Raw genomic sequence first — 26,801 nt, 5'->3', positions numbered from 1 at the left:
CCAACACTTCACTGATTTGTGTTTTGCATTAGTTCTTTCGCGTTGTATCTATGGAGATGGCTGAATCGTGGAACACTGCGACGTTGTCGCAGAATGTTACAGAGTTTTTTTTTATTGTTTGTCGCAGAATGTTACCGAGCAGAAAGATTTTTCCTTTGGGAAATAAAAAATTTTTGGTTTTTCTTTTCTGCAGAAATTTTCGAAAGATTTTATCTTTTCTTCATAATTATATACAAAATATGCTATTCTTGCTCATGATAGTTGCCAAAATGCTTATATTTTTTCTATTCTCATTTGAGAATTATTAAGTAAAAGTTTTGATTTTCTTTTCTGCAGAAAGATTTGTTTCATTTTTTTTAACAATTATTGCTATTGATTATTTTCACACAGTTTTTAAAATCCGATATTTTTAATGATATTTATTAAAACAGCTAAATCTTGAAATGAAAACACGTATCTGTAACTCCCTTTTTAAAGAGTTTGATTTGCGTATTTTCGCCATCGATTTTTTTTTTCGGTAGTTACTGCTATGGATTTCACAATTTTTTTAAATTTGTTTTACTGATGACTTACAAAAAAAAAAAGGAAATAATTCGTCTATTTACTCCCTATAACATGCGGGAATATCGCTTATAATATTAGAATGAAAAAATATTACATATTCAATTTAAAAAATTACATTATTTTTTCCGAAAAGTTTTTTTCTTTTGAAGTTGACTCTTTTGTTACTTTAAATTAGTAACGTGTATACTTGTTATAATTAAAAGTATCTTGCAGAAAGATATAGGGTTTTGTCGCAGAAAACCCTAAAGAAATTTTGCCACAGGAGTCAGTAATTATCAATTATCTGTGATTTACTGATAAAGCAGTGAAAAACATTATTATTATTATTTTTTTTTTTTTTTGGTGCTTGTTTTTTTAAAAAGTTTCAAGTCAGGGCGAATAATATTATTAAAGAAGAAAAAAATAGCGATCAACTTATCTGATCGCATCTTAGATCTCTGAGATGCTGCTGCGCACATCTTTCTCTGAGTACATACGTCTACCTTCTTTTTTTTCTTTTCTAATAATAATTACGCATTCCTGAGGAAGATGAAAGGCGACACTCCGGAATATCAGCTGCCTCTGTCCATAAATTACGAACGCCATGGAACAAAACTCTCTCTCTTATCTCTCTCGCCGCATCAACGCTTTTTTCGTTCTCTGCATTCGTGATGAGATGGATGCTGATAAATATTTTGCTGCAGACAGTGACCCACAAAATTAAAAGTTGTTAATTACTCTCTCATCCTTGGTCATTAGGACGGATATGCTTGTCACGTGATTCTCAGTTGTCTGGAAGAGAGGGATGAAAAGAATTCGACAGGGGAAAAAATGTTCGATGGTGATCCTCATTCTGATGCATGTGACCGGAAGTTATGGTTTTCACTCTGTAGGTCAGTCAGTGGAAGAGTAAGAAATGTTAATTGGGTTGTTCTTCAAAGCTCAAATAAATAAATAATAGTTTGAGCGTTTTTTGCCACGGAAGATTAAAAAAAAAGTCTCATTCAGGGTTGCCACTCCACAGGGAAAACTTGGACAATACAAGGAATTTAAAAATCACCTAAAATAACATGGAAATTTGAGTGGGGATATTTCCGCCAACTACAATCGCCAAGGTGCCAAATTGATTTTAAACTTGCAAATTTTTTTAAAAAAAACCATTTAGTTGTTTGCTCGGGGGTGGCTACGAGTTATAACTTTCGAGTTAGTCCCTTTCTGTGATTTTTTTTTTTTTTTTTTTTTTTTTTTTAAAGTTTTTCGCGGGCCACTGTCCGAAAGTTTCCAAGACTTGGCGATTATTCTGCCACAGATCACGTTACGGAAATCTCCCTATTTCAGTTTTTCTCTACAGAAAATACAGGAAAATTTATTTCTTATTTTCCTCTTTTAAAAATATGGTGACCGCTCAAAGCTTAATCCAATCCTTTCCAATCTTTTGGATATTTAAGGATATTTCAGCTATACTCAATTATTTAATTTACTATAGCATTATTTGTTATAAGTATGCTCAGCTGTTTCGTATTTCTATAAGTTAATTAAATAAAACTAGGCCAGTATAGCTCACACACAAGAGCACAATGATTGTGTGTTTTCTCTTAATATATTGTGTATAATATATACAGGGAATTTTTTCTTTCTTTCTAGATTTGAGTAGCTACCCTGTCATTAGAAAGAATTGCCTGGGCTTTAAAACGGCCTCGTTTTAAAAGCCCGATAATTAACGAATTATTATTTATTTATTTATTTTGAAAAAATTGTCAACAAAATTAAAAATTAAAAACGAAGCTCTTTTGTCAAGCAGAATGAAAAAAGCTTAAATGCCTTAACTCACGGCAAAGTATACTTTTTTGCCGCTATAGAATACTGACCTTATGAACAGACAGGGGAAATAGCTTAAAATAAATGCGGGCTTGGAAAAGGAACTTGAACCTTCTCTAAAATTGTTCGGTGAAATGATATTAAACTCAACCTCTCGAGACACAAGTTTCAAATAATGGCAAAAAATTCCATTTTTGCTTAGAAGAAAGTTAACTCATAAATGTAATGCATTTTTTTTTAGTGAAATAAAGCAAATTATTAAACTTAATTAACGTTTTATAATTTTTAATTATGGCATAGAAAATATAGCATTATGGGTTTTAGCATAGTCTTAAGATTATTTTTTCTCACATTTTGGTCTTGAAACAAAATCCATTTGACTGAAATAATGATATTTTTTTGTCATAAAACTGTTTCTAAAAAGTTACTTGCCTCAGTTATAATTTTTCATTGCTATTTAAAAATGAAACCAACGAGCGCCAGTCCAATTGCATTTTTTCATAAACAACAGCTTTGTAAATACGTATAAACAGAAATTTTTTTTTTAAAAAAAATACAATTCGTGACAAGGCAAAATTGTTCCAATTTTTGATCAGTATTCTGGACATTTGGTTTCAGGAGGAGACAACGTGTTTGTAAGTTTGTTTCGGAACTATATTGTATGCTTGAGAAGTTGAGAATTTTTAATATAGCATGAAACTTGGCCAAGGTATGAAATATTATGATGTAAACGTAATTAAATTTACCCTTTTCCAGGAACCAGGGGGAAGAGGAATCTTTAGCCCCCCTCACATTTTATAACTGAAGGGATACAACCTCTTTTAAGATTAAAATTTTTCACTCCATTATTGTGTTATTAAATTTACAATTAAAAATAGTTATTTTTTTGTGTCGAAAGAAATTCTGGAAAAAAAAATTGAAATAGAGACTTACTAAGAAAATGCCCCAATTTCAAGCGCGCTTTAACATTTCCTTGGTGAAAACTGTTACCAAATAATTGTTACCCACCCCAAAGGAAATATACGTCCCTATTGCTTAACAATGGAGAAAGTCTCGGCGAACATAATTAAAAAAAGTGAAACGGTATATATATATAAACAGTTAAATGAAAGATATGTAATTACTGGTAAACAATTTCTTTTATTAATTTTATTTTAATTTTTAAACAATTCGAATCTTGAAGTTAAAATTGCAAGTTCGAATTTTTGATTCATTGCCATTTTGTGAGGTTCAGACGATACAATTTTATATATGGGTCATTCTCACGAAAACTGTCATTTTTCAGTTCATAAAATCCCGAAAAAGTAAAGTGAATAAAAAGCTCTGAAACTTTTTATATTAATAGAAATATGTAATGGCATTATAAAGAAAGTATATATCCTATAAAATATACTTAATATTTAAATTAATTATTTTTTTAAATAATTTATAATTAATTTATTTATAATAATTAATTAATTAATTTAATAAATAAATTAATTAATTTAATAAATTAATTTATTAATTTTTTAATTTATTTTTCAAATTAATTAATAAGTAAATTAATTATTTTCACTATTTAAAAAGTGAGGGAATGACACTAATAGTGAGGGAATAATATTTTATTTTAATACATGTTTTTATCTAAGTTACATCTACCTAAAGTTTGAAAATGATAACATACTAAGTATATCTAATATTTATTATAATTTAGTCTTATATATTTAATAGTTTTTACAGGTTTGGGAAATAAAATTGGCTGGCACGATTGAACAAAAAAAAATACTCATCTTGAATCATTCCCTCACTTCAGCGTCATTCCCTCACTCTATACACTAGTGAGGGAATGACGAATTCAATAAAATTTAAAAATAACAGTTAGGCCTAATTAATTTCTGAAGTCAATCACATACAATTATATTCATACAAGAAAGCAACATGTAATTATCCACTTTCTCGATGAAGTTGTATTTTATTTTACTCTAAAAAATGACATGAGGGAATGACAAATGTAAAAAATTTTACCTGGTTTGATTCATTCAAATTTATTCCACAGCAAGGCTTCTTTAAGTTGAAGATGGAAACATACTGCAATTTTGTTCTATGATGCCAGTTGTTAACTTCTGAAGTTTTTATTAAAATATTTTTATTCTAAGAAGATTGCAGGTGATAAGAACATTGTTGTGAGGGAATGACGCGAAACACTGGGGACAAAGTTTAAAATAGTGTTGTGTTAATATTTTTATCAGAAATTAAATTTAAAATTGATTTTCTAAATTCTATATTTCAGTATTCTGAAATAAAAAACACGAATTTGTAAAAAAAAAAAATTTATTTCAGTAACAATTTTTTTCTTTTTTTAAATCAGCAGTGGGGACAAGTGAGGGAATGACATATTGGTATATTTTAATTACCTAAAATAAATAAAAAAATAAAAATTGATAATTTTTTTTTATTCTTTTGTTAGCTTGCATTCTGAAGGACACTTTCCCTGAATTTTTTTTCTTCCGTAAGCTGTAAAACAAACATAAAATATACTAGGGACATGCAAATGACTGTTTTTGTGAGAATGACCCATATATATATATATATATAGGGAGGGATAGAGCCCCCTCCAGAGAAACTTCCGCGATCACTGCCCGTTTCTCGCTTTTGTAACATATATCATTATTTTTTTTGTATGCGGTTACGTGTAAATTTATTATTCGATGTTGCCTTTTATATTATGGTTTTGAAAAGACTTAATAAAAAACACGATGACCTCTCTTTGTTTCCTAATTACCATCTTTGATCCTTTAAATTGCGGAGAATACCCTTGAGTTGAAATTCACAAGCGAAGATCCGATAACAATACAATTGCTTGGTAGTACATGTTAGCAATTATTCAAATCAAATGCATGTCGTTATTTGCTTCTTCCAATTAAACCTTCATTTCTCATAATTGCTTTTAGTTTTGATTTGTCGATAGATTTTTTTTTTAATTAGCTGTGATTGTAATATGTTTTTAAATAATAATAATAATAAAATAATTAATTTAGTGATGTGATTGGAGCAGAAATTTTGCGTTTTTAAGTTGTCCAAGGAATTAATATTGAACTCAAGTATTTGGAACCATTGTCTTATTGTTTTGAAGATCTAGTTATACATTACAGGGTCATCGGGATGGGAGAGGTCATTTTGACCTTCTTAAAGTTTCGGGAAATTTTTTCTGGCATTCCGAGAATTTAGACTTGTCTTGTTTTGCATTACAAATGGAGCTTTTACAATTTTCTGTTCGTTACACAGTTGCCAAAAGTGACAGGGTGCGTAGCGTTTTTAAAAAAAGCTTAAAGGTGCTTATTTTCGATTTTTTTTTTTTTTTTTTTTTTAAGCCCTTAAAGGTGCCTTTTTTATTGTGTGTTTTTAAAAAGTGCTTAATTTTCCTTTTCCAAAATGAGATTTTTCCTTTACCATGTTGATTTTCGCCACGAATTATGTAGAAAGAAGCTGTTCACATTATTAGTCAACGTTTTCACAATGAATTCAACCCCAATCTATTTCGGCGTATTGTCAGTCCATAACGTTTGAAAACGCCATTCGATTTACGTGATTCAAAAATTTAGACAATTGTCAAAAAAAATACGGAAAGTTTTTTTTTTTAGTTTTTGACAAGACGGTTAAAACCAGATAAAGCCGTCAATTGTCAAAAACTTTCCAATCCCACCTAATTGTGTTTTTTCAAGTACTTAAAATTATTATTTGAGTGCTTGAAAAGTGCCTAAAAGGTGCTTATTTTTTGCTGAATAATTTGCTACGCACCCTGAGTGAGCCTTCTTTTAGCAAAGTCAAAATTGAAAGAAGCTCTATCTTGAGAAAATTGAATCGTTGATTTCTTTAAAAAAAAGTTCATGAGGTAAATTAGCAAATTAAGGCCTTCACTTTCTCAAATAATCTTGAACTAGGTGCTTCCGACTTTCAAGTCAAGTAGTTTTAATATAACATAAAATATTAATTAAATTTACTCATTTGCCTATTTCGCAGCTTTTTATAATATACTTAATGTAGGACCAGGATAGCCTGGTTGGTAGGACGTTGGACTCACGTGTGTGAGAACGGGAATTCGAATCGAGCCGGCCGAAGTATCCCCGTATATTAAATGGTAACTGATGTATGTTATATCTGTCAGGGTTACTAAGTTCTCCAAGTTTCCCTAAATACCTCTGCGGGTATTGATCCGGGAGCTCCCTTGTCTTCTTGATTGGAATCAAAATTACGAGGCTACGGAGTTGAATATTTATAGTCGTAAACCTCAAAAATTGGGTCGGTGGTTCCAGCGATAACTGGTCGATACGAATTCCGCACCCGGCTTGCACCGAAAACAGTGCTGACGTAAAATAACCTCAGTGGAAGACGAATCATGAGTTACAGTCCCCTTGTCGTCAGGCTAACTGTGGGAGGTTTTCCTTTCCATGTAACGCAAATGCGGGTTAGTTCCATCAAAAAGTCCTCCACGAAGGCAAATTTTTCCCAATGCTTGATTCAGAAGTTTCCTTGTCTTCTGGATTGGTTCGAAATTACAAGACTACGGAGTTGAACATTAGTAGTCGTAAACCCAAAATTGGGTCGACTGTTCTACAACGGTTATAAAATAAAATTAAACTCTACTGATGCATATTAATTGGTACTGTCTGTTTGATTTACACCTGAAATGTTAATTATCTGGAATGTAGGCATAAACGGAAGAAAAAAACATATTTGAAAACTTTTTAACGGCATTAAAAACTGGGTGTTACGAACGCAACATCCAGTTTTTATTTTTTTTTTAAATATTTTAAATTCTAAAACTTTATAAAAGTTAGAGTTAGTGTAAATGACACCGACTTGTTTTCTCAAAAATGATTGGAACCCCTCGAATTTTATTAACTAAGTTATAGTTTTTTAATTTCTGCAAATACGATATTCGGATATGACGGAATTGTCCAATGGCTTTTGTTGCTTTGTGCTGTACTTTTACGGTATCGGCCGACACATTTTATAAGTCGCATATTTTTTTTTTTTTTTTTTTTTTTTTTTTTTTTTTTTTCAGTCGACCGTCGGCTGATACTGTTGTTTTATCAACTGTCACTGTTGTTTAGATTGTTAAGGGAACAAATTAGACCCTGCTGTTAAAAAGGACGCCATAACGCGGTAGAAAATTTTCGACGCAAAAGCTCCTTTCTCCTTCATTGCTAGTTTAAAATTTAAAAGAAAGAAAAAGTAAGTTCCTGCAAAACTAGAATAAGTTATGAAGTTTCTAATGCTGAAAAAAAAAAACTTCGAAATATTAAAATGCATTAGAAGAGATTTTTTTCCGTTTCGTAATCCTAAATTATTTAATTTGTGTTTCATTTCATTAAAAAAAATTTTCTTTTCAGTATTTGAAACTTCATAGCTTACTCTAGAACAGTGGTTTCCAACTGGCGGTCTCACGGATCTCATCTCGCCCGCGAAACCTTTTTTTTAGGCCGCGATATATTGGTTGTCATTTTTTAGCGGACAATTATCGTAAAAAATCCATATGGGTTTAAAATACTTTTCCTTCGTTAAAAAAAAAAAATACCTAATTTCTTCGTTTCTGTGAAATGTTAACATACCAACGGTGTAAAAAAATTTATTTCTCAGGTTTTGCCTCCAAGAAAATATTTATTCAAGAAAATGTTTATTATTATTTGAAATTCAATACTTTTGTTTTGTACAACTTGATAAAAATCTGACGGTAATATTTAATGTTCCTTCACACATAAGTGAACCCTATATAAAATTTTGATAAAGTTGCGGCCTGCCATTTGATTGGTGTTCTTAATTGCGGCCCCGGCCTCATGCAAGTTGGAAACCCCTGCTCTAGAATTACGACTATCTCCTATTTACCTGTAAATTCTCAAATTTCTCCGTCTTTGTTGAAGAAATTAAAAAAAAAATAATTGTGAAAATCTATCCACTGATGGGGAAAATACTTCACTTATTCCTCAACAGATGGTGCTAATGCCAGTACTGAAGTATGTTAATTGTTTAAGTCGTGGCGTAATGGCTCAGGGGATAAAGTTTTCCCCTTCCGATGAGGTTAACTCAGGTTGGAATCCCAGCGATGACTGGTAGATACGCATCCGGCTTGCACCGATCACATTGCTGGCGTAAAATATTGTCAGTGGTAGACGGACCACTGGTTAGAGTCCCCTTGTCAGGCTAACCGTGAGAGGATTTTGTGGTTTTTTTCCTCTCCACGTAACTCAAATGCGGGTTAGTTCCATCAAAAAAGTCCTCCACAAAGGCAAATTTCTCCCAATACTTGATCCAGGAGTTCCTTCGTCTTCTGGATTGCGTTCAAAACTACAAGGCTACGAAGTTGAACATCAGTAATCGTTAACCCAAAATTGGGTCGGTTCGTAAAATCTCCGTTATTTTATTTCTCCAATGTTGGCAGTAGGTTTGTCTGAACTTTTTCTACGCTTTAAATTTTAAATTAGTAACGAAGGAGAAAGAATTTGCTACGAAAATTTCTTCCACGGGATGGCGTCCTTGATTATTATTGGCGTATTTGATTACCGGAAAGGGCAGATGGTTACTTCAATTAAATGATTTTGAGGGACCCGCAGAGATCATCTAACGTTTTTGTTTCATTAAGCGATTAAAAAAAGAAGGTTCGAAAAAGTGACAGTTGCAAAGGATAAACGACCGTTAATGGTGCCATTGACTTTTTTTTTTTTTAAAAAAGAAAAGGGCGGATTAATTAGGCTTACATTCGTAATGATATTTCATTATTTCTCACGCTAAAGAATAGGAATTCGTTTTTGCAACAATTTAATCATTTAGAATACATTTGGATCATGTATTATGATTGCCGCTAGTACAAACAATTGTTAAAATGGGTGAATGAATTATTCTATTTTTATGGGTGGAATATATTTATAAGAACGGTGCAGCCATGCGGAAAATAGCGGTCGCTTTTCCATTTTCCACTTTTTGTTTTTTATGGTAAAGAACGATTAAACTTTGGGTTGAATGCCATTTATGTTAGAAACCTATTGTGTGATTCCTTTTTTTAAAAATTAGTTTTTTGTTTTAAATTGCGCCGCAGGTAGTAACAAAGTTTTTGTGGAATAAAAGAATGATCCATTGTTTTAGGATGGACTCAGTATTAAGTTGTTTAAAAATAGCTAAATGTCTTACAGTTTTATTTATTGCCAGTTGATGCGGTTTGTTCTTTCGGTTTTTAAGTTTTTAATAATTTTGTATCTGAGTTATAATTAAAAAATTTTAAATTTTTTCGAAATGAAAATAACGAATTTTTGTTGATCATTGGGTTACTACTCTAAATAAAGGCTACACTTCCTTGTGTGGAAAATTATTTTTGTATCAGATATCGTATGATGTATACAGAATTACAATTTGTGGGTTGTTTGTTTAAATTGATGATATTTGAAAGTATAATCGACCTGTTTACGTTTTTTTAAGGGGGGGGGAGAAATTACTCAAGTGTGTATATTTATGTATTATACATGCATAGTTCCTCCTCACTTCACTTTAATCTTTCATGATTTCGTGATTATTTTTATCAAGGAAAATGTTTTATACATTCTTTTTTTTTTTTTTTTTTTTTGTAGTGAAGGTGTAGTAAAAGTGGATTTTTTTCTTTCGTATTTTAGATTTTTGATTGCAAGTGTTGATCGAGCTTCGTCTTTATCCCAATGTCAAACTTAAGTTTTTTTTTTCCGACCATTCGTAATGATGTTTCATTCATATTCATATTATTTATAGAATACGTTGAAATTGTTACAGTACAATTTTGACCATTACGTTCAAAAAATATTGTGTGCTAGTTAGTGATCACAAACTTATTGGTAAGATTTGTTTTCATAAGTGCTAAAGTGTGATTAAAAAAAGTTAACGTTTAAAAAGTTTAATATATTCTAATATTCTTAAATATTAATCATTACAATGCTTGTCATTGATAAGACCTTATTTAATTACCTAAGTGCAAAAAATTCATGGCGTGTTTAGTGTAATGAAAGTACTTTATTCAAACTTAAGTTTATTTATTTTTTTCTGACTTTTTCTTATTTGTAGAAATAATTTCAGCATAATTTTTTCGATAGTTTAAAAACCATAAATCTACCGGTGTGACATATTTGTGTTCATAAAAAGAGATGGTATGTTAAAAAAAAATTATATATATATATATATATATATATATATATATATATATATATATATATATATATATATATATATATATATATATATATATATACATCGAATCTCTTCATGCCGTTGATAAATTGTTTAATCACGCAAGTGCAAAATAAATTGAATTGAATGCCCTGAAAAAAAATCGTGTTTTTTGTCAGGGAGTGAGCTAATATGCGCAATAGTCATACATGTAATCAAAATTCTTGAATTTTAATTAATTAAATGATAAAAATAAATTTAGAAAGTCAAAAATACAATTCTAGCAGAAAACGAAGAATATTTTAAGATGTGTGTGTTAGCAGGGCAGCACTTCATCAGGGGACACACTGCCTGCCGCAACACACAGGAGTATTTCTGTTGTCAGTGGTAATATTAAAAACTGACAGTGCCCCGAAGCCCCATAATGGATAAACAAATAATAAAAAGCAATTAGAAAAATTGAAAAGTAAATGCAATGAAAAATAAATGACAAACAAGCACAATTTATGTAAGACTTAATAATGAAACGCCCACGCTAAGAAAAATAAATAAAGATCAAGTTATAGTAATAATGATTGATGAAAAATAATTAGTAATTAGGTCGATTCGTTTTTACAATACGATAAATAATTTGTGAAGCGTCGGTTTTTTACAATAAAATAATTTGTGGACTGACCGTTCTTTACGGTAAAATAATTTAAAGGACAGGATTGTGAAGGGTTACTGTAAGAAACAGGTATTTTTCTTACGTCGAATAATTTGTGACGGGTTCGATTTTACGATATAATAATTTATTGAGGATGCGTAAACGAACCCAAATTGCAGATCCTTCTTAGTACAAAATTTTTATTTTTTGCTCTTGATATTCATTTTTTCGTTATCATATATTTTTTAAACTTACAGTCGAACCTCGATTTAACGTATTTTGATTTAAGGAACTTTTATATTAAACGAATATTTTTTCTGTCCTGACAAAAAGGGTGCTAAAATGCTCTCATTTAAAGGGTTTTTAGCTTTGATTTAACGAACAACAATCAATAGCAAAAAAATTATGTCATAAAACCAAAACTTCGAATTTTTCGCATTTAAAATTTTTAATATTTCACACCCTTATCCAAGTGAGTAATCATGCGTAAGTACTATTATGTATTAAGGTTTAAAGCAAGTGGCAGTAAAGAAGTAAGATAATTTTAAAGTTAATTTCTTAACTTTTAATTTTTAAGCCTGTAGTAAACAATAACAACTCTTTTTCATTTTTCTAAGGCTGTTTTCAGGGTTGTCACTCCACAGGGAAAACCTGGAAAATACAGGGAATTTAAAAATAACCTAAAATAACAGAGAAAATGCAAGGAATTTTTTCTTTCTTTACAAACGGGGAATTTTGTTTCTTATTTTCGTCTTATAAAAAATGGTGACCACTCAAAGCGTAATCTATGGGATATTTAACCGTGATATTTCAGCTATACTAAACTATTTCATTCACTATAGCATTATTTAAGTATGTTCAAATGTTTTTCCAGCAATTAAAACTAATAAATATAGTTAGCCCACACAAGAGCACAGTAATTGTTGTGTTTCCTCTTAACATATTGTGTATAGTATGTACAGGGAAAACACAAGGATTTTTTTCTTCTTCCAGATTTGAGTGGCAATCCTAATTTTACATGATATTCGATTTAACGAATGGATTTTTCCGTCCCAATCAATCCTTCAAATCGAGATCCAACAGTAGTAATGGAAGTGTCAACCTAATTTCAATCTTTGAAACCGTGCACAAACTAGGCCCGACGACAAAGATTAACTTGTAAATTGTATTAATGCCAACATGAGTACTTATGAAGAAAAAAAATCTCCTTTTCCATCTCAGCTGTTGGGTGTATAAAATGAGGGATGCTGGCAGGGTACTTGATTTTAATCGGATGAATCACCAGAGAGCGGGGTTTCTCGTGTGGTTCTTGACCCTACTCGCATTCTTTTCTAGCAACCTTGAAATGAGTTTTTAGTTCGACCCTGGGGCGCCAGTTTTTATATGTGGGTCGCCGACTTTCCTTTTCGATCATCAAGAGGTAGTTTTCCGTGTTTGTTCTTTTATCGAAAGACGTGGATGATGATTTAGGGAAGTTATTCGCTTTAAACAATTTAGTTCCAAGGGAAGTATTTAGGAAAGTTTATTTCCTTTATAGTTTATAACTTTCCTAAAACAATTGTGTTTTCGATGATTTTTTGGTAAATTATGCTGTTCCTTTTAACATATCTGCCAACTCTACTGGATTTTCCCAGTTTCTCCTGGTCTACTGGTTTAATAAAAAAATCCTCCTGGTTTTTGTAGATTTTAGAAAATTCCCTAAAATTGAGTAAGTTTCATTAAAAAAATCCCTATTGAAATAGAATTTTTGCACGAATTATTGCTTGATTATTTAAATAAGCATTACTAATATATAATGAAGCGAGTCTCATTTATAAAAATAAGTTTAAAACCTTTTTTTTTTTTTTTTTTTTTTTTTCTAAAATGTTCCGTTTATTTTTATTAAAAACTCTCTTTTTTAAAAAAAAATCTTTTAATTATCTTTGATCAATTAAATTCCTATTAATATTCAAAATTATGAGTAAGCATAATACACAACATTTCAAGCATATTTAATGCCAATCATGACTGCAAAATATTGCAGGTTTTATTTTTTGGATGACTATAAGAATCACTATCTGTAAAATATTTTGTACATTACGCATTAACATAAAATTTTGATTATTTCGTAAAATCTACTGGATTTTTTCCTATCTATGTTGGCAGCTATGCTTTGAACAATTTAGTTTTCAGTGATTTTTTGAAGGGAGCTATTTTTTTTCTAATACTTTATTTTCAATGAATTTTCAGAGAAGTTATGATTCCTCTTTAAACAATTTAGTCGATATGAATTTTTACGTAAGTTACCGTGTACTGGCGTTACTTTAGGATAAGTTATGAGCAGTTTTCTTAATATTTCGTTTAAATTTGCAATGTAGAACTGAGGGGGAATTATAAATCGACTATGTCAACCTTCATCTATCAGAATGTTTTATATACTAGTGAATTGATATTCAATATTTATAGTGGTAGTTACGCCACAGAACTTTAAATATTTCGAAATATTCACACAGCTTTTTTTTTAATGTGGTAAGTAAACTTGATTCTAGATCGTAAGGAAAATTTTAAAAAAAAATTTCTCTGTGTTTTATAACTACCACGTTTGTAAGTAAGTTAATCGTTTGCTTGTAAAAAAAATCCGAGATTTTTGGAATTCTTTAAGAGCCTCGGTATTAGAACCAAAGTTCACGGTCCACACTAGGTTTTAAAACCGGCGTTGAACGCATAACCCGATCCTGAGTTTACGACTATCACTGTTCTCGTAGCGTAGTAACCTCATATTTTTGAACCCAACCCAGAAGACTCCTGGTTCAGAACTCGCCTGGATCAAGCATTGGGACAAACTAGCCTTCGTGGAGTATTTTTCCTTGGAACTATCCCACATTTGCGATGCATGGAGAGCGAAACCACGAAACATCCCACTGTTAGCCCTATGGCAGGGAAATTCTAACCCATGATCCGTTAACCATTTTACATCAGCACTGTGATGGGTGTGGAATTCGTATCGACCAGCTAACCTGGATGACCTCATTGGGGGGGGGGGCTGTCGCCATATCCCCTGAATCAAGAAATATCGAAACATTTCATGCACCATCTCGAAATGAAAGGGTGTAAAAGTGTGCTTGCAACATTGAAAAATGCACCAAGAATTGTGTAGAGTCATTGAAAGATCTGTAAAAACAATTATTTAAGCGGATCGATTCATGGAATTTTTTATTTTAAAAAATTGCCAATTAGGCGATATTTTTCTATGGAGATGAAAATTATTAACTCTGTTTTTTGAAGCTCTGACGCTAAGGAAAATAAAAAAAAAAACATAATTTAAGTGCCATTACACTTGAAGCAATGCGATGTTTTTAAACGTTAAATATATTCTTTCCGTGAAGAATTGTCTGGGCTTTACAACAGACAAATATTTTAAGTTATTAAACTTTATTAAAAACCACCAATTTGGTGCCCATCTAGATGATAATTATCAAACTCACTGCCTGCCTTATTCCCAGTTTTTGCTAATTTTTATGATCCTAGTAATGCGGCATTGGAGTAAGTTTTTAAATGTTAAGAAATTAGACCACAAACGCTTTTCGTTTTCACTAAACTGAGGCTTTTCTCCATATTGACAATTTACGCCATTTTCAAAATATAAGTTTAGATAGGCTTATCTTGACCAAACAGTCATAGTAAGAGTTACAAACTCACAGCAGTTATGAAAATTACATATTTGTGAAAAAGCATAATTTCATATTACCATTTGAGCCTTCGAAATACAGCCTTAAAATCGACGAATCGATAGTTTTATTAACCCAAACGATGTTAGTCAAATATTGAAATATACCTATTATATTAGCTCTTCTACGTATTGACATTTTGCTCCATTTTCGTTGTAGCATGAAAGGCGCTGTCTATAAAGCTGGACAAAATGTAACCTGGCAGCCATTAATAACTGTTTCAAACTTGCAACAGTTATAAAAATAACCTACTCGCTAAAAATCAACATTTTATCTGCCTTTTTTTTAAACCATCAGAACATTTCAATGCTACATTTCCACTTTTTTTCTAAAAAAAAATATTTATTAAATTCATTTATTTAAGTTTTATAAAACTTTTATTTCAGGAAATTGCTTGATTTTTTAATTAAAAAAAAGAACCAGTTATGGTAGTTAACATACTTGTTCTACTTTAACGTGTGAATTTATGTTCTTGATTACATATTTCTATTTGAATTATCTCCGAATCGTTCCAGATATTTGGAAAAATACAAATATTAGATTTTTATATCACGTGTTCTTTCTCCGAAAGACTGGCTATAAAATAACATGAAGGAATGTTTTTTTTTCTTCTTTTCTTTTAAACCAATAACGTAACCACACTGAAGTAGATGTAGGGCGGAGTTATCATTAAGTGTGCGATGGCGTTGATAAATTGATTTCCTTCTGTTTTCTCTCTGGGAAGCCGTGTAAACAAGAGCTATTTTAATAATTCAAAAAAGAAAAGAAAAAAAGAACGGATTCTGAAGAAGATGCATGCTCTTTAGTCGCAGTTACAGTTATAGTGCATGAGATTTTCTTTACCCGAAGGAAAGATGCTTAATGAATTTGGAGATTTTGACCTGCTCCTCCCTATTTTAACCTTGTGAAGTGAATTAATTTCAAAGTGATCTGCTTTTTTTATTTATTGAATGACGTCAGACATGTTTATCTTTTGATTCAGTTTCCGGTCATCAGTCATTCTGTGCAGTGTTTTGATTTTATTTATTTTAATGCCTTAAATCGTTGTACTACTTTTAATTTTTATCGTCTGCCGCGCAACTGCGATTTCTAGGCTCTTTCTGCTTTTGCTTGCCAATTTCTGGTTTAATCAAAAGTTCTTTTGACTTGTATAGATTAGAAAATATTTATATTTATCCGAGGAAATCCGTATCGAAATTAATCTGTAACATGTACACTATACAACGTAAACATTAGAGCCCCTGAATTAGACAGGCCGACTCATCATCTATTTTTGCTCCAAAGAGCTAACATAAGCACAATACTAACATAACGTTAACTTGTGAACTTTTTTGCTCCAATATTGCTTGATAGGTCAGCTCTGATAGTATAGGAGCCTTAGTAAACATATACTAGCTCCCAGTTACGAAACAAAACATTTAAAAGAGCATATGATTCAAATTTTTTCAACTTTACCTTTTTGTTTTAATGTCATTTGTGAGTTATTTGATTTTCCTAGTAGATTTTGCATCATTTTTTGTCAAGGGTCTGTTTAGGAGTAATCTAGATCTGTTAACGTGGACCTTTCGAGAATTATTTTGTTGTAAAAATGAACCAGATAATTTTTAATTCAAAAGGGTTCTTTCGTAAAATATTTTTCTTTAAAAAACGGACCATTTACAAATTATTTTATTGTAAAAATGGTAAATTGGTGCGTCCCATCCCGCAGTATTCATATGTTAGCCCTAACCTTATCGCAAAAAATGTATAATTTTTAATATGAAACTAAAACGATACGATGACAAGATATGCGGGTATTTATCATCATTAATTTCATTTTAATTTTAAGATAAGAAAAATAGTAATTTTAATAAAAAGGCGAAATTTAGAAACGGTGCGAAATCGAATCATAGTATACACAAACCAAATTGAAATGAAATCTATCTTTAATACGAAAAAATAACTCACCATCTTACAATAATTCGATTCACAGTTCAGTTAAGAGTTATTATTATTTATAAGGTAAACTGGAAAAAAAATCTTGCAAATAAATAAATAAAAGTATTTTCATTGTAATTGGGTTCTTGCACTTCAAGAAGATGAAGATCACAGTAACTCACACTTATGACGTCATCTCCAGCTGATCGCTTACGAGCAAAATGGCGTGTTAGTTGAGCTAAGTCTCTCCACATAAATTAGAAGGTTAATTGATGTGAAATTATGAAATACAACGTCGTATCGCACATCGAATTAGGTGAAATGTAATTCTTTCTTGTCAACGTCTTTTACTTATTTATGTACTTTATTATAACCGTGATATAGTTTTATTTTGTGTACCTGGCAACTGAATGCATAATTAGTTTATGTTCTACATGGCTTCGTGCTAAGTAAGAATTATATTGTGAAAGAATATAGAATGTGTCACTCAAGAGAATTGATACTTGACAAACTTGGCTTACTCAAAATAAAATTGAAAGAACTGTTGCTAACGTAAATAAATGTCACGTTTCAACAACCAATCAGGATCGAGATACCCACGCTACGTCACTTGCTGGTATCCCATTCATAGCTTTTTTTCTTTTTCTTTTTTTAAGAGCATGTGCCCTCTAACTTGGTGCGCCCACCACCCACACTTCGGATTTTAATGAGGGTGCTATTTACGACACTGAATAGTGGTTCCTTAGCACACTATTTTATCTTAAATTCGAACTACTTTTCAATTAAAACTACTTTTGATTTTAAAAATGAACCATCCTCAGAATTCTATAGAGAAACGATATCGATCACTTCATTAAATTATTAGAGTTACAATTCCTAGAAAGATATGTTTTTTTTTCCTACGAAGCAGAGTTTGTGATTTTTTTGATTTTTTTTAAAAAAAAATCGGATTCTTTTGATTTAAATCATATTTTTTTGATTAAATCATATTTTTTTTGATTTTTATTCAAATAAACAGTAAGAGCTATGATTTATGACTAAAAAAAACTTTATAAATGTTTAATCAAAATTAAATTAATATTAAAACTATATTATAAGAATATTTAATTAAAATAATTAATATTAAAACTATATTATAAGAATATAAAGCTCTAACTACCTAAAACAATTTTTCATTATAATTCCATAGATTTAAATGCATAGCAACCATTTTGAATCAAATGCATGGTTGAAATTTAAAGACCAGATGAAATAGGGAATTTAAAGAAAACTTTAACTATTAAAACAAAGTTTCAATTACCAAACCATAATTTAAATTTAAAATTGTGATTTCTTTTTTTTTTTCCTCTTGATTTTTAAAATGACAGTATAAATGTAACAGATTGTGTTTATAAATGTAGTCATTCAGCAAAAAATAAATCAATATTTAATCTATATATTTTTATATTAAAGTATTTATTTTTAATCCTATATCAAAATAGATAAGTTAAGCTAAAAAAAAATTTTTTTTTTAAATCTATGTACCTACCTACTCATTGAATTTTTTTTATCGCAAAAGTTCTTTTTAGAAAATCTGATGATGTCAAAGATACTGTAAACATAATATGAGAAAAAATACTTAAATGTATACTTTAATCTGTTCTTTCAATCTCAAGAATCAAAAGATTTTTTAAAATGTAATTTCAAATGTGTTGGAATTTAACACATACCAAGAAAGAAAGTAATTTCGTTAGCTGAAATTAATTAATGCAGCAATAATAAATTTTAAAACTAATGCAGCAATTTATTTAAAATAAATTTTGAAACTGAAAAAAGAAATGATAAAAGTATCAATGATTTAAAACACTGTTTTTTAACCTTTTAAATCAATATATATATATATATAAAAAAATCAGTTGATTTAAATCAATGATTTTTTTTAAAAAAATCATTTGATTTAAATCATGATTTAAATCGTGATTTAAATCAAGCTGATTCAAATCAACAAACCCTGCTACGAAGGCAGTTCGTTATTTTCACATCTTCATAAGAACGTGACTCTGATTAAGGGGGGAAGGAAGAAAAAAAGACACTAATTTTAGATCCATAAAATTTTTCGCAAAAGTAGGACCATTCACAAAAACTCAGAACAAACCATTGAATCACAAAATAACACCCTATTTTCACGAATTTAAAAAATTATGAGTTTGATTTTTCACAAATGAAAAGTCCCTAGCTAACAGAAATAATTAAAATACGAGAGCAGCCTATTATTAAAGTAACGTATTTCATTCCTTGTTAAATTATGCGTCATATACGGTCATGAGTTTTTCCAACGAAGTCTTCCTTTCATTTGGAGCGAAGTTACATTTTCATAAAACAAGTAGGGTTTTTTTTTGTTGTTGTTGTCTCATTTGTATTCATGTTCAGTAACCGTTGTTTTACAATTTCATTGTGCGGAGTGATAAATGTTCTGTAATTGAAGTGACTAATGAGTGGTTGAAACCGGACTATTAACACTTACTGAACGTTGTTATTGTACAAACCCAAAAACTACGATTTTTCTTCGTTCATTCAATGTAATGAGGAAGTGGTTGAGCTTTTGTGAAATATGGTCGTTCATAACCAACAACTTCATTTACATTATGCGTCACTTGGAACATTTAATGCGACTTCAGTTGCTTGGAAAGAAAAGGATGGCTCATAATATGTCTAACCTTATTTGGAGTAAATATTTCCTGAACTCTCACATTTTTAACTAGAGATTTTTTTTTTTATCTATCCGTCGTTGAACAGTCGACCCAGTTTTGGGTTTACGACTTCTGATGTTCAACTCCGTAGCCTTGTAATTTTGAACCCAATCCAAAAGACAAGGAAACTCCTGAATCACTACGCCCAGAGGTTTGATTTGAATTGAGAACATGGAGGACTTCGTGACTCGACTGATTTTACTTGCATTACTCACCTTTTACTACACGGGGGTCTTAGGCCGGCGGGGATCGATCATACGACCTCTTGGCCATGGGCATCAACTTGTTTGCAAAAAAAAAGTTCAATGTGCCCTGCATCAGTACCGTCTTTACGCGTGAGCACATCCGGCCAGTGCCCAGGGGCCCTTAAGAAATCTTACTTTTTATAAATTCTATTAAAAAAAAAGCTAAGAATAAACAACATCGCCTTATCTATATTTTAAAATAAATATATTCTATTGTAATAAATGTGCATTTCGTTTTTTTTATTATTTTTTTATATTTTTAATAACTGTTTAATATGACAAAATAATTCAAACCTTCTGATTTTTTTTCTCCATTTGTTATACCTTTATGTTTATTTAATTTAATTATTTTAATTAACTTAAGTCAGTTGAGGTCCAGTTAACACCTAGTTATGAAATGAAAAAAAGTCTATCCAAAAAATAAACATTTCAAAAATAATGGAAACATTCAAAATATTTCTATTACACTTTGAATATCAATTAACATCGTCTCGATCTTTAAGTTAAAATAGTAATAATTCTATGGATTTTCTTAATACATTTCTCATACATCACCTTCCCCCTCGCTTAAACATCGTCACAATCTTTAAATTAAAATTGTAATAATTCTATGGATTTTTCTTAATACATTTCTCAGACATCGCCTTCTTCCCCCTCCCCACTCTTTTAAACGTCGTCTCGATCTTTAAAATAGTAATAATTCTATGGATTTTCTTGAGATTTATTTCTGAGACATCTCCTTTTCTCTAACTAAAATAAATTATAATATTATAATTGTATTATCTATCGAAAATGCTGTTATTTGGTCGATTATTAGAGTAGTATTTAGATAGATGCTGTAAGGCTTTTTTAACGGTTCTAAGATTTCCAAAGCAGTGTGCTATAAATAGCTGTTCAAAGTGGCGTTAAATTGAGCGCGTGCGGAGAATCCCCCCTCCGCTTTATTTATTCTTAAGTTCATAAACAATCGAAGCAAAAAAACTTTAGCATCGATTCTGTGTTTTTATTTTTTAACCTTGTTAAAACCAGATTAAGCTCTTTTGTCTGTTAAAATGTTGTTTCGTTTATTGATGCCCCAATCTTTGTTTTAGTTTTTTTTTTTTTTTTTTTTTTTTTTTTTAGTTGGCGTATTTAACTCATGAATGATGTTCTGTTTCATTCTAGGGTTAAATTTTTAGAATCTTAACAGTGCTACATTTCCTAACAGTTGGTTAATTACCTATATTAAAGATTAACTTTATTATCATTGTCTTTCAATAATAGTAGTATGCAGACGAACTTGACAAAACGAATTAACGATACTAAGTACTGTTTTGAATTCTTTGTTTGTGAAAATGTTATAAGTTTTATCTTAAGTAGGATTTAAATTTTAGAATTGTGTAGAACTAGATCTCTAATAGTAGGCTAATTAGTTATTTCATTAAGTATAGATTTATTATTATCGAACGCTTTTCCCTAATATGTATGATTTAGGCAAATTTGACAAGACTAATTAACAATACAATTTTGCAAACTATTAATGGAAAATATTTTGTCTTATCGTTAATATTTTTTACCCAAAATGGAGTTTGTTTTTAAGTAGAACTTAAATTTCAGGATCTCATAGAGCTACTTTCCTTTACAGCAAGTTATTTAAGTTTCGAATTTAGAATCATTTTAGTTTTATTACTAATATCGAATGATGTATTTCCCTAATATTAAGATGTAAGGAAATTTTACGTGATGAAATAATGATATAAATTTGCAACCTATTAAAAATAGCTTGTAATCGCTTGAAAAATATACTGTTTTAATTCGTTCGTCATTAAAATGTAATTCGTTTTATTTTAGTTAGGATTTAAGTTTTAGAATCTTATAGAAATAAACAAGAAACATTAAAACATTAGAAACCAAACTAAGATGCTGCCAAACTTGACAAGACAAATGAGCGAACTAGTAATGAAAAATAATTTGACATATTTTATCTAAACTAAAGAATAAATTAAAAGGTTTGTGAAAGGTTTGGTCAAACAGTTTTTCATTTAATAAAATGGCATGTTTTTGAAATTGTTTCCAATTTTAAAAACAAAAATGGCATCTTCCTTCAATAGTGTGTAAAATTTTTAAGGTTTATAGAAATGAATTTCTCCCTCTTTATCTACTTCTTTAATCTAATACTTTTTTCTTTATTTAATTTTATCATTAAATTTAAAAGGAAAGTGCTTTATTATATCGAAAAATTTTCATTGTAAAAACACTTGAGTTATTTTCAATGAAGGTAATAACAATATTTCAGTGCTTGAAGGTTTTACAATTGTCTGAACGATCTTTTAACCGTGTTTGTTTCGGTGTTTCGAACAACTTAACCCTTTGAACTCAAAATTGCTCTGAAAGTTTTTTCTATTTTTTTTAGTGAACAGTAGATTGCATATGGACTCATTATTTTCTTTAAACCGGTTCTCGTTAGAACGAACCTCTCTATATCTCTTGTGATGATGGACGATGTGCAGAAACTTCTGGCTAGGCCTGTTACAAATTTCTGTTATATGCGCCTGATTAAATATTAACTCTGCAGTCTTACTTGTGAAAAAACAAGCATTCATAAAGTGAAGTAATTTATCATGAAAACTTGAACATTTTTATCGTTAATTGTGTGCAAATTTTTTTTCACTTTTCTATGTTCAGAGATGATTGTGCTCCGGAAAAAATTCGGATTTCCAGATTTTTCGCTAACCGCTATCCGGAAATCCGAAGTCCAGAAGTTTACAGAAATCATCGATCACATTTATGTATAAAAATTCTTGTATATTTTATTTAACAATATTAGAACTAGAATTTATACTTGGCATCTCTTTCATTTGTAAATATTTTTTTCTGGTAGAGTAATAAATGTGATTAGAGATAAAAGTAAACTAAATTATTAATTTAAATTATGCTGCATATAATTTATATGGAATTTCACGTTGTGAAAATATCAATGATTTGAATTTATAAGGATATTAATTTTTTGAAATGCGTTATTAATGATTTTACTCACGAAATGTGCAGGATTTTTTTAATTGGGCTCACAATCACCCCTGTATGTTGATACCAGAAATTAAAAAAAAAAAATATATATATATATATATATATATATATATATTTTATTTATCTTTTTTTTAGTAATATTACTCACTTGATATGCCATACTTGTTCTGTTGAGTATTATAGGTGTCATAATAATGCTGTAAAACAGAAAAAAGGACAAAATATTTTTTATTAGGAATATCAAGAAATTTTTACCCCTAGCAAAAAAAATTTTAGAACATAAGTTCTTAAAATTGTCATATATTGTTCTGCAATGTTTAGTGTGACACTATGTTAATAATGTTTGTTAGAAATTCTTGTTTCAATACTGATTTAATGAATGCAGAAACAATGAGAAATTTTTTTGAAGATGAGAAAAATTGGTTTATAGAGGGTAAATACCAGTTAAAAATCTCACATGGTAAATACCGTGCAAAATGTATCACTGATTCTGAAAGATCTGAGAAAGTAAAAGCCGCATATTTTATTTATTAAAACTTCAAATGCTGACTAAAAAAAGGGATAAAATTCCCATTTTTTCCCCCATTCTTTTCAAAAATTGTTTATTCTGCAAAGAGTAAAAATAATCAGTTTGCAAGAAACATGATTTTTAAAAAATTTTTTACTTAAATCAGTTATTTTTTTTACGTATACCAATGTAAAATTCTAATTTTTTTTAAAATCAATTTTATAACTAAAGTCTAACTATAAAGTTAATAAAAAGTAATTGCTTTGAATAACTAAAATCATAATTATTTTTATTTAATCTCTAAATCCTAATGAATTAGTAAAGACACAGACCCAATTTCGCAGTTAGATATCAAATAAATTTAGCTCAACACATTAAAAAAAATTATAAATTATTCAAAATTACTTTTGGTGGAACAATTCTTTACATTTTTTTCGTTGTTTATGTACATAGACTACATATTCAAGAACTTTTAAAAGCATTTGTTTGTAAATAAAAAGTTTTTGTTAGACTCAAATAAATGATTTAAAAATCAGGTAATTTAATTCAACGATCTTTTAAAACAGAATTCAAGTGATGTAAATCAAGTGAAAGGAACTAATATTCAAGACAACTTTCTTAAAATTCCCTGGTAGTTTGTTGCCACCAAGTTGTGTGCTTACTGTTTCTTCTAATATTCTTGTGAATTTACACTTTTATTTTTTATTTTTACTTTTTAAAAGGTGTATACTCTTAAAAAAGTGTTAATATTGTTTAAATTGTAAAATTATATTTTTTCCAGAATGAAAAATGTCTGTTATGACAAAAGGGCCCACTCTCTATGATTTTCTCCTGGAAGCAGAACTGTCTCATTATTTCAGTCCTTTGAAGAATGACCTGAAAGTGACCTCAGTTGCCCAGCTGAAATATGTGGAAGAAGATGACCTCTCACAAATGGGTATGACCAAGCCTGAAATGAGAAGGCTGCGCAAGTATTTCCAAAAATACTGTCCGCAGACGTACCTTCGGAAAATTAAGAAGGTAGAATACCTCTTTCATTCCTTATTTGCTTTTTATTGTTTTGTGAAGTAAACCATTCCCCCTACATCTCGAGTGCCAGGGGGTCATGGAAGGTAAGGCTCCACAATTTCATTACCAATGGTATGATTGTGGCTATATGATCAGCACTGCTCACAGGCCGCCTTTACTTCCCAGACAAGCAAGAACCCATCGATCTAAAGCTGGGTAGACTTCAAACCGCCACTGAAGATCAAACCCAGCTCTTCTGTCATTGTATTGTGTTTTTCTTATATTAAATTTGTCAAATTGATATGTTCTTATGCTATATGAAACCATCCATAAATGTTATATTTGTTTTTAATAATTTTTTTTGGCACCCTTTGTCACACTATCTTGAAGCATATTCTTGCAATTCAAAAACAAAGTACTACATTATGAACTATATTCTTGCAGTTCAGAAACAAATCACTTCATTTCAAACCATATTCTTGTAGTTCAGAAACAAAGCATTACATTATGAACCATATTTTTGAAGTTCAGAGACCTAATAGGAGGCATTCATTTATATTTCAGAAACAAATCACTATGCTTTGAACCATAGGTATTCTTAGAAACTTAAGAAAATATTTTTGCAGTTCAGAAACAAAGCACCACATTACTGACCATATTCTGACAATTCATAAACAATCCAGTACGCATGGTTCCCACTTAATTTCAGAAAAAATTCCCTGGCTTATCCAGGTATATCAAGTAAATTTCAATGAAAACTCATACCATATTATATCTATACCATACAATTTTTCACCAAATAACTTAGATTTTCTTTTTTGTTTGTAATGTCAAACATTTAGATTTTGTGAGTAAAAACATAATAGAATGAGAGTGGAGACACGGAAAAGTTTCACTCAAAAGTGGAATTTTATAAAATAATTGTAACAGATCGTAGAATTATTTAACTCGAATCTCACTAACTTCTTACTGTCATTGACAATTAAATATTTATTTTTTAACTATGTGTTTTAATAGTAGCATCGTTTATTATAAAATATCTTACATGAAATGTTTCTTTCAGATGATCCTTCCTAAAGTGAAGGATGATTCAGATAGGGCTTCCATTTATTTCAATGACAACACTCTGGAAAAGAACAATATAAAAGTTCCCAGCAAACACATCATACCCAAAGACAACATAGTCATCAACAAAGAGCTAGGAGTGGGAGAATTTGGTGTGGTTCAGCAAGGTGTTTGGACCAATGAGGATGGAGAAAGGGTAAATATATTATTTCATATTTGCATGGAAATTCTTTCACTTTCAATCAGCACTCAAAACATATGGTGATCTTAATACAGCTCTCCCGGCTTCTCACAAAGCAGCAAAGAGCCAAATAGTGGTATCCACTCATCAAATTCTATCACAGATATAATTCTGGTGGGGGATTACTGTAGTGTATCTACCACTACAAGAATACAATTCCAATTCACTAGTATCTAAAACATGTTAACTAGATTCTATGTTGGGGTACCTTTCGTAGATGGGGGATGACATGGTCGATAACTACCATCCCCACAATTTTGTGAACTAAATTGAGCCTGACTTTTTAGCAACATGAAGTGTCCATATTATTCAATGTTGAAAAGGTGCAAAAGGACACTAATATACACTATCTAGCCAAAAGTTTCCAGACACTCTGTGATATGGGCTTTGAGCATTCTAAGGCACATATTAATATGATGTTGGTCCCCCTTTTATATCGATGACAGCCTGCACACACGCCTGGGAAGACTTTCTACTAGTGTTTGATAGGTGGCCATAGGAATTGACTTCTAAGCTTCCATCACAGCTGAAGTGAGTGCTTGCAGTGGCTACGTGATGTGCACTCTTAATTCCATCCCAAAGGTTGTTCTACGGGGCTCTGAGAAGGCCAGTTCAGTTTTTGAACACCCATTTCGTCAAACTGTGCAAGCCTCAATGTGTGAATGGAAGAGAAATGGGCCAAAATATTGTCATTAGAGTTGGGAGTGCAGCATTGTCCACATACGTCTCAGAGTTCCTACCATAGGAATTGACAGACACAGACCAAACCACTAGAAACACCCCCACACCACCATAACAACCAGGTGTCCGGATACTTTTAGCCATATAGTGTATTTGTAAGGCTAAGACCAGAAGTCTACAAATCTCAGGTGCTCAGTTGTCATAGTACTTATAGTTGGTGCCTTTTTTTTAAAAAAATTTAATATTTTTATCCTGATAATTTGAATATTTTTGGGCAAATGGCTTCTGTTGTTGTTGTTGCTTATCCTCACTGCCTGACGGAGTCATACAAGATCCACGAGTTCGTTGACTTAAAGGAAGTCGAAGGATTAAAGAGATCCTCCTTAGAGAGTCCCATGCAATCCAAGAGGTGCTCAGGAGAAGCCTGATGAATTTGGCACTTGGTGCAGGTGACAAAGGTTTTCCTGCCCTCGTTGAAAATGAGGCACTTCATGTGACCGCTGGCAAGCCTTGTTAGAACTGTC

The 26,801-nt window shown here is 30.6% G+C and overlaps 1 protein-coding gene across 1 annotated transcript in view; it reads left to right on the top strand.

Moving 5' to 3' along the window:
* The window catches only part of Ack-like (activated Cdc42 kinase-like), a 78,399-nt gene that overhangs the window by 9,465 nt on the left and 42,133 nt on the right, over nt 1-26,801 (top strand). The window contains exons 2-3 of the mRNA XM_087150910.1: nt 24,064-24,302; nt 25,354-25,551. Of these exons, the coding sequence (XP_087007036.1) occupies nt 24,072-24,302; nt 25,354-25,551 (429 nt within the window). The 5' untranslated portion in view covers nt 24,064-24,071. The remainder of the gene's footprint in view (nt 1-24,063; nt 24,303-25,353; nt 25,552-26,801) is intronic.

The sequence above is a fragment of the Parasteatoda tepidariorum genome, chromosome 9 (genome assembly GCF_982258835.1).
Source record: "Parasteatoda tepidariorum strain Cologne lab strain chromosome 9, Ptep-v5.0, whole genome shotgun sequence".
Lineage (NCBI taxonomy): Eukaryota > Metazoa > Arthropoda > Arachnida > Araneae > Theridiidae > Parasteatoda > Parasteatoda tepidariorum.
The sequence above is the reverse complement of the archived record's forward strand: the minus strand, read 5'-3'. Positions and strand labels throughout refer to the sequence as shown.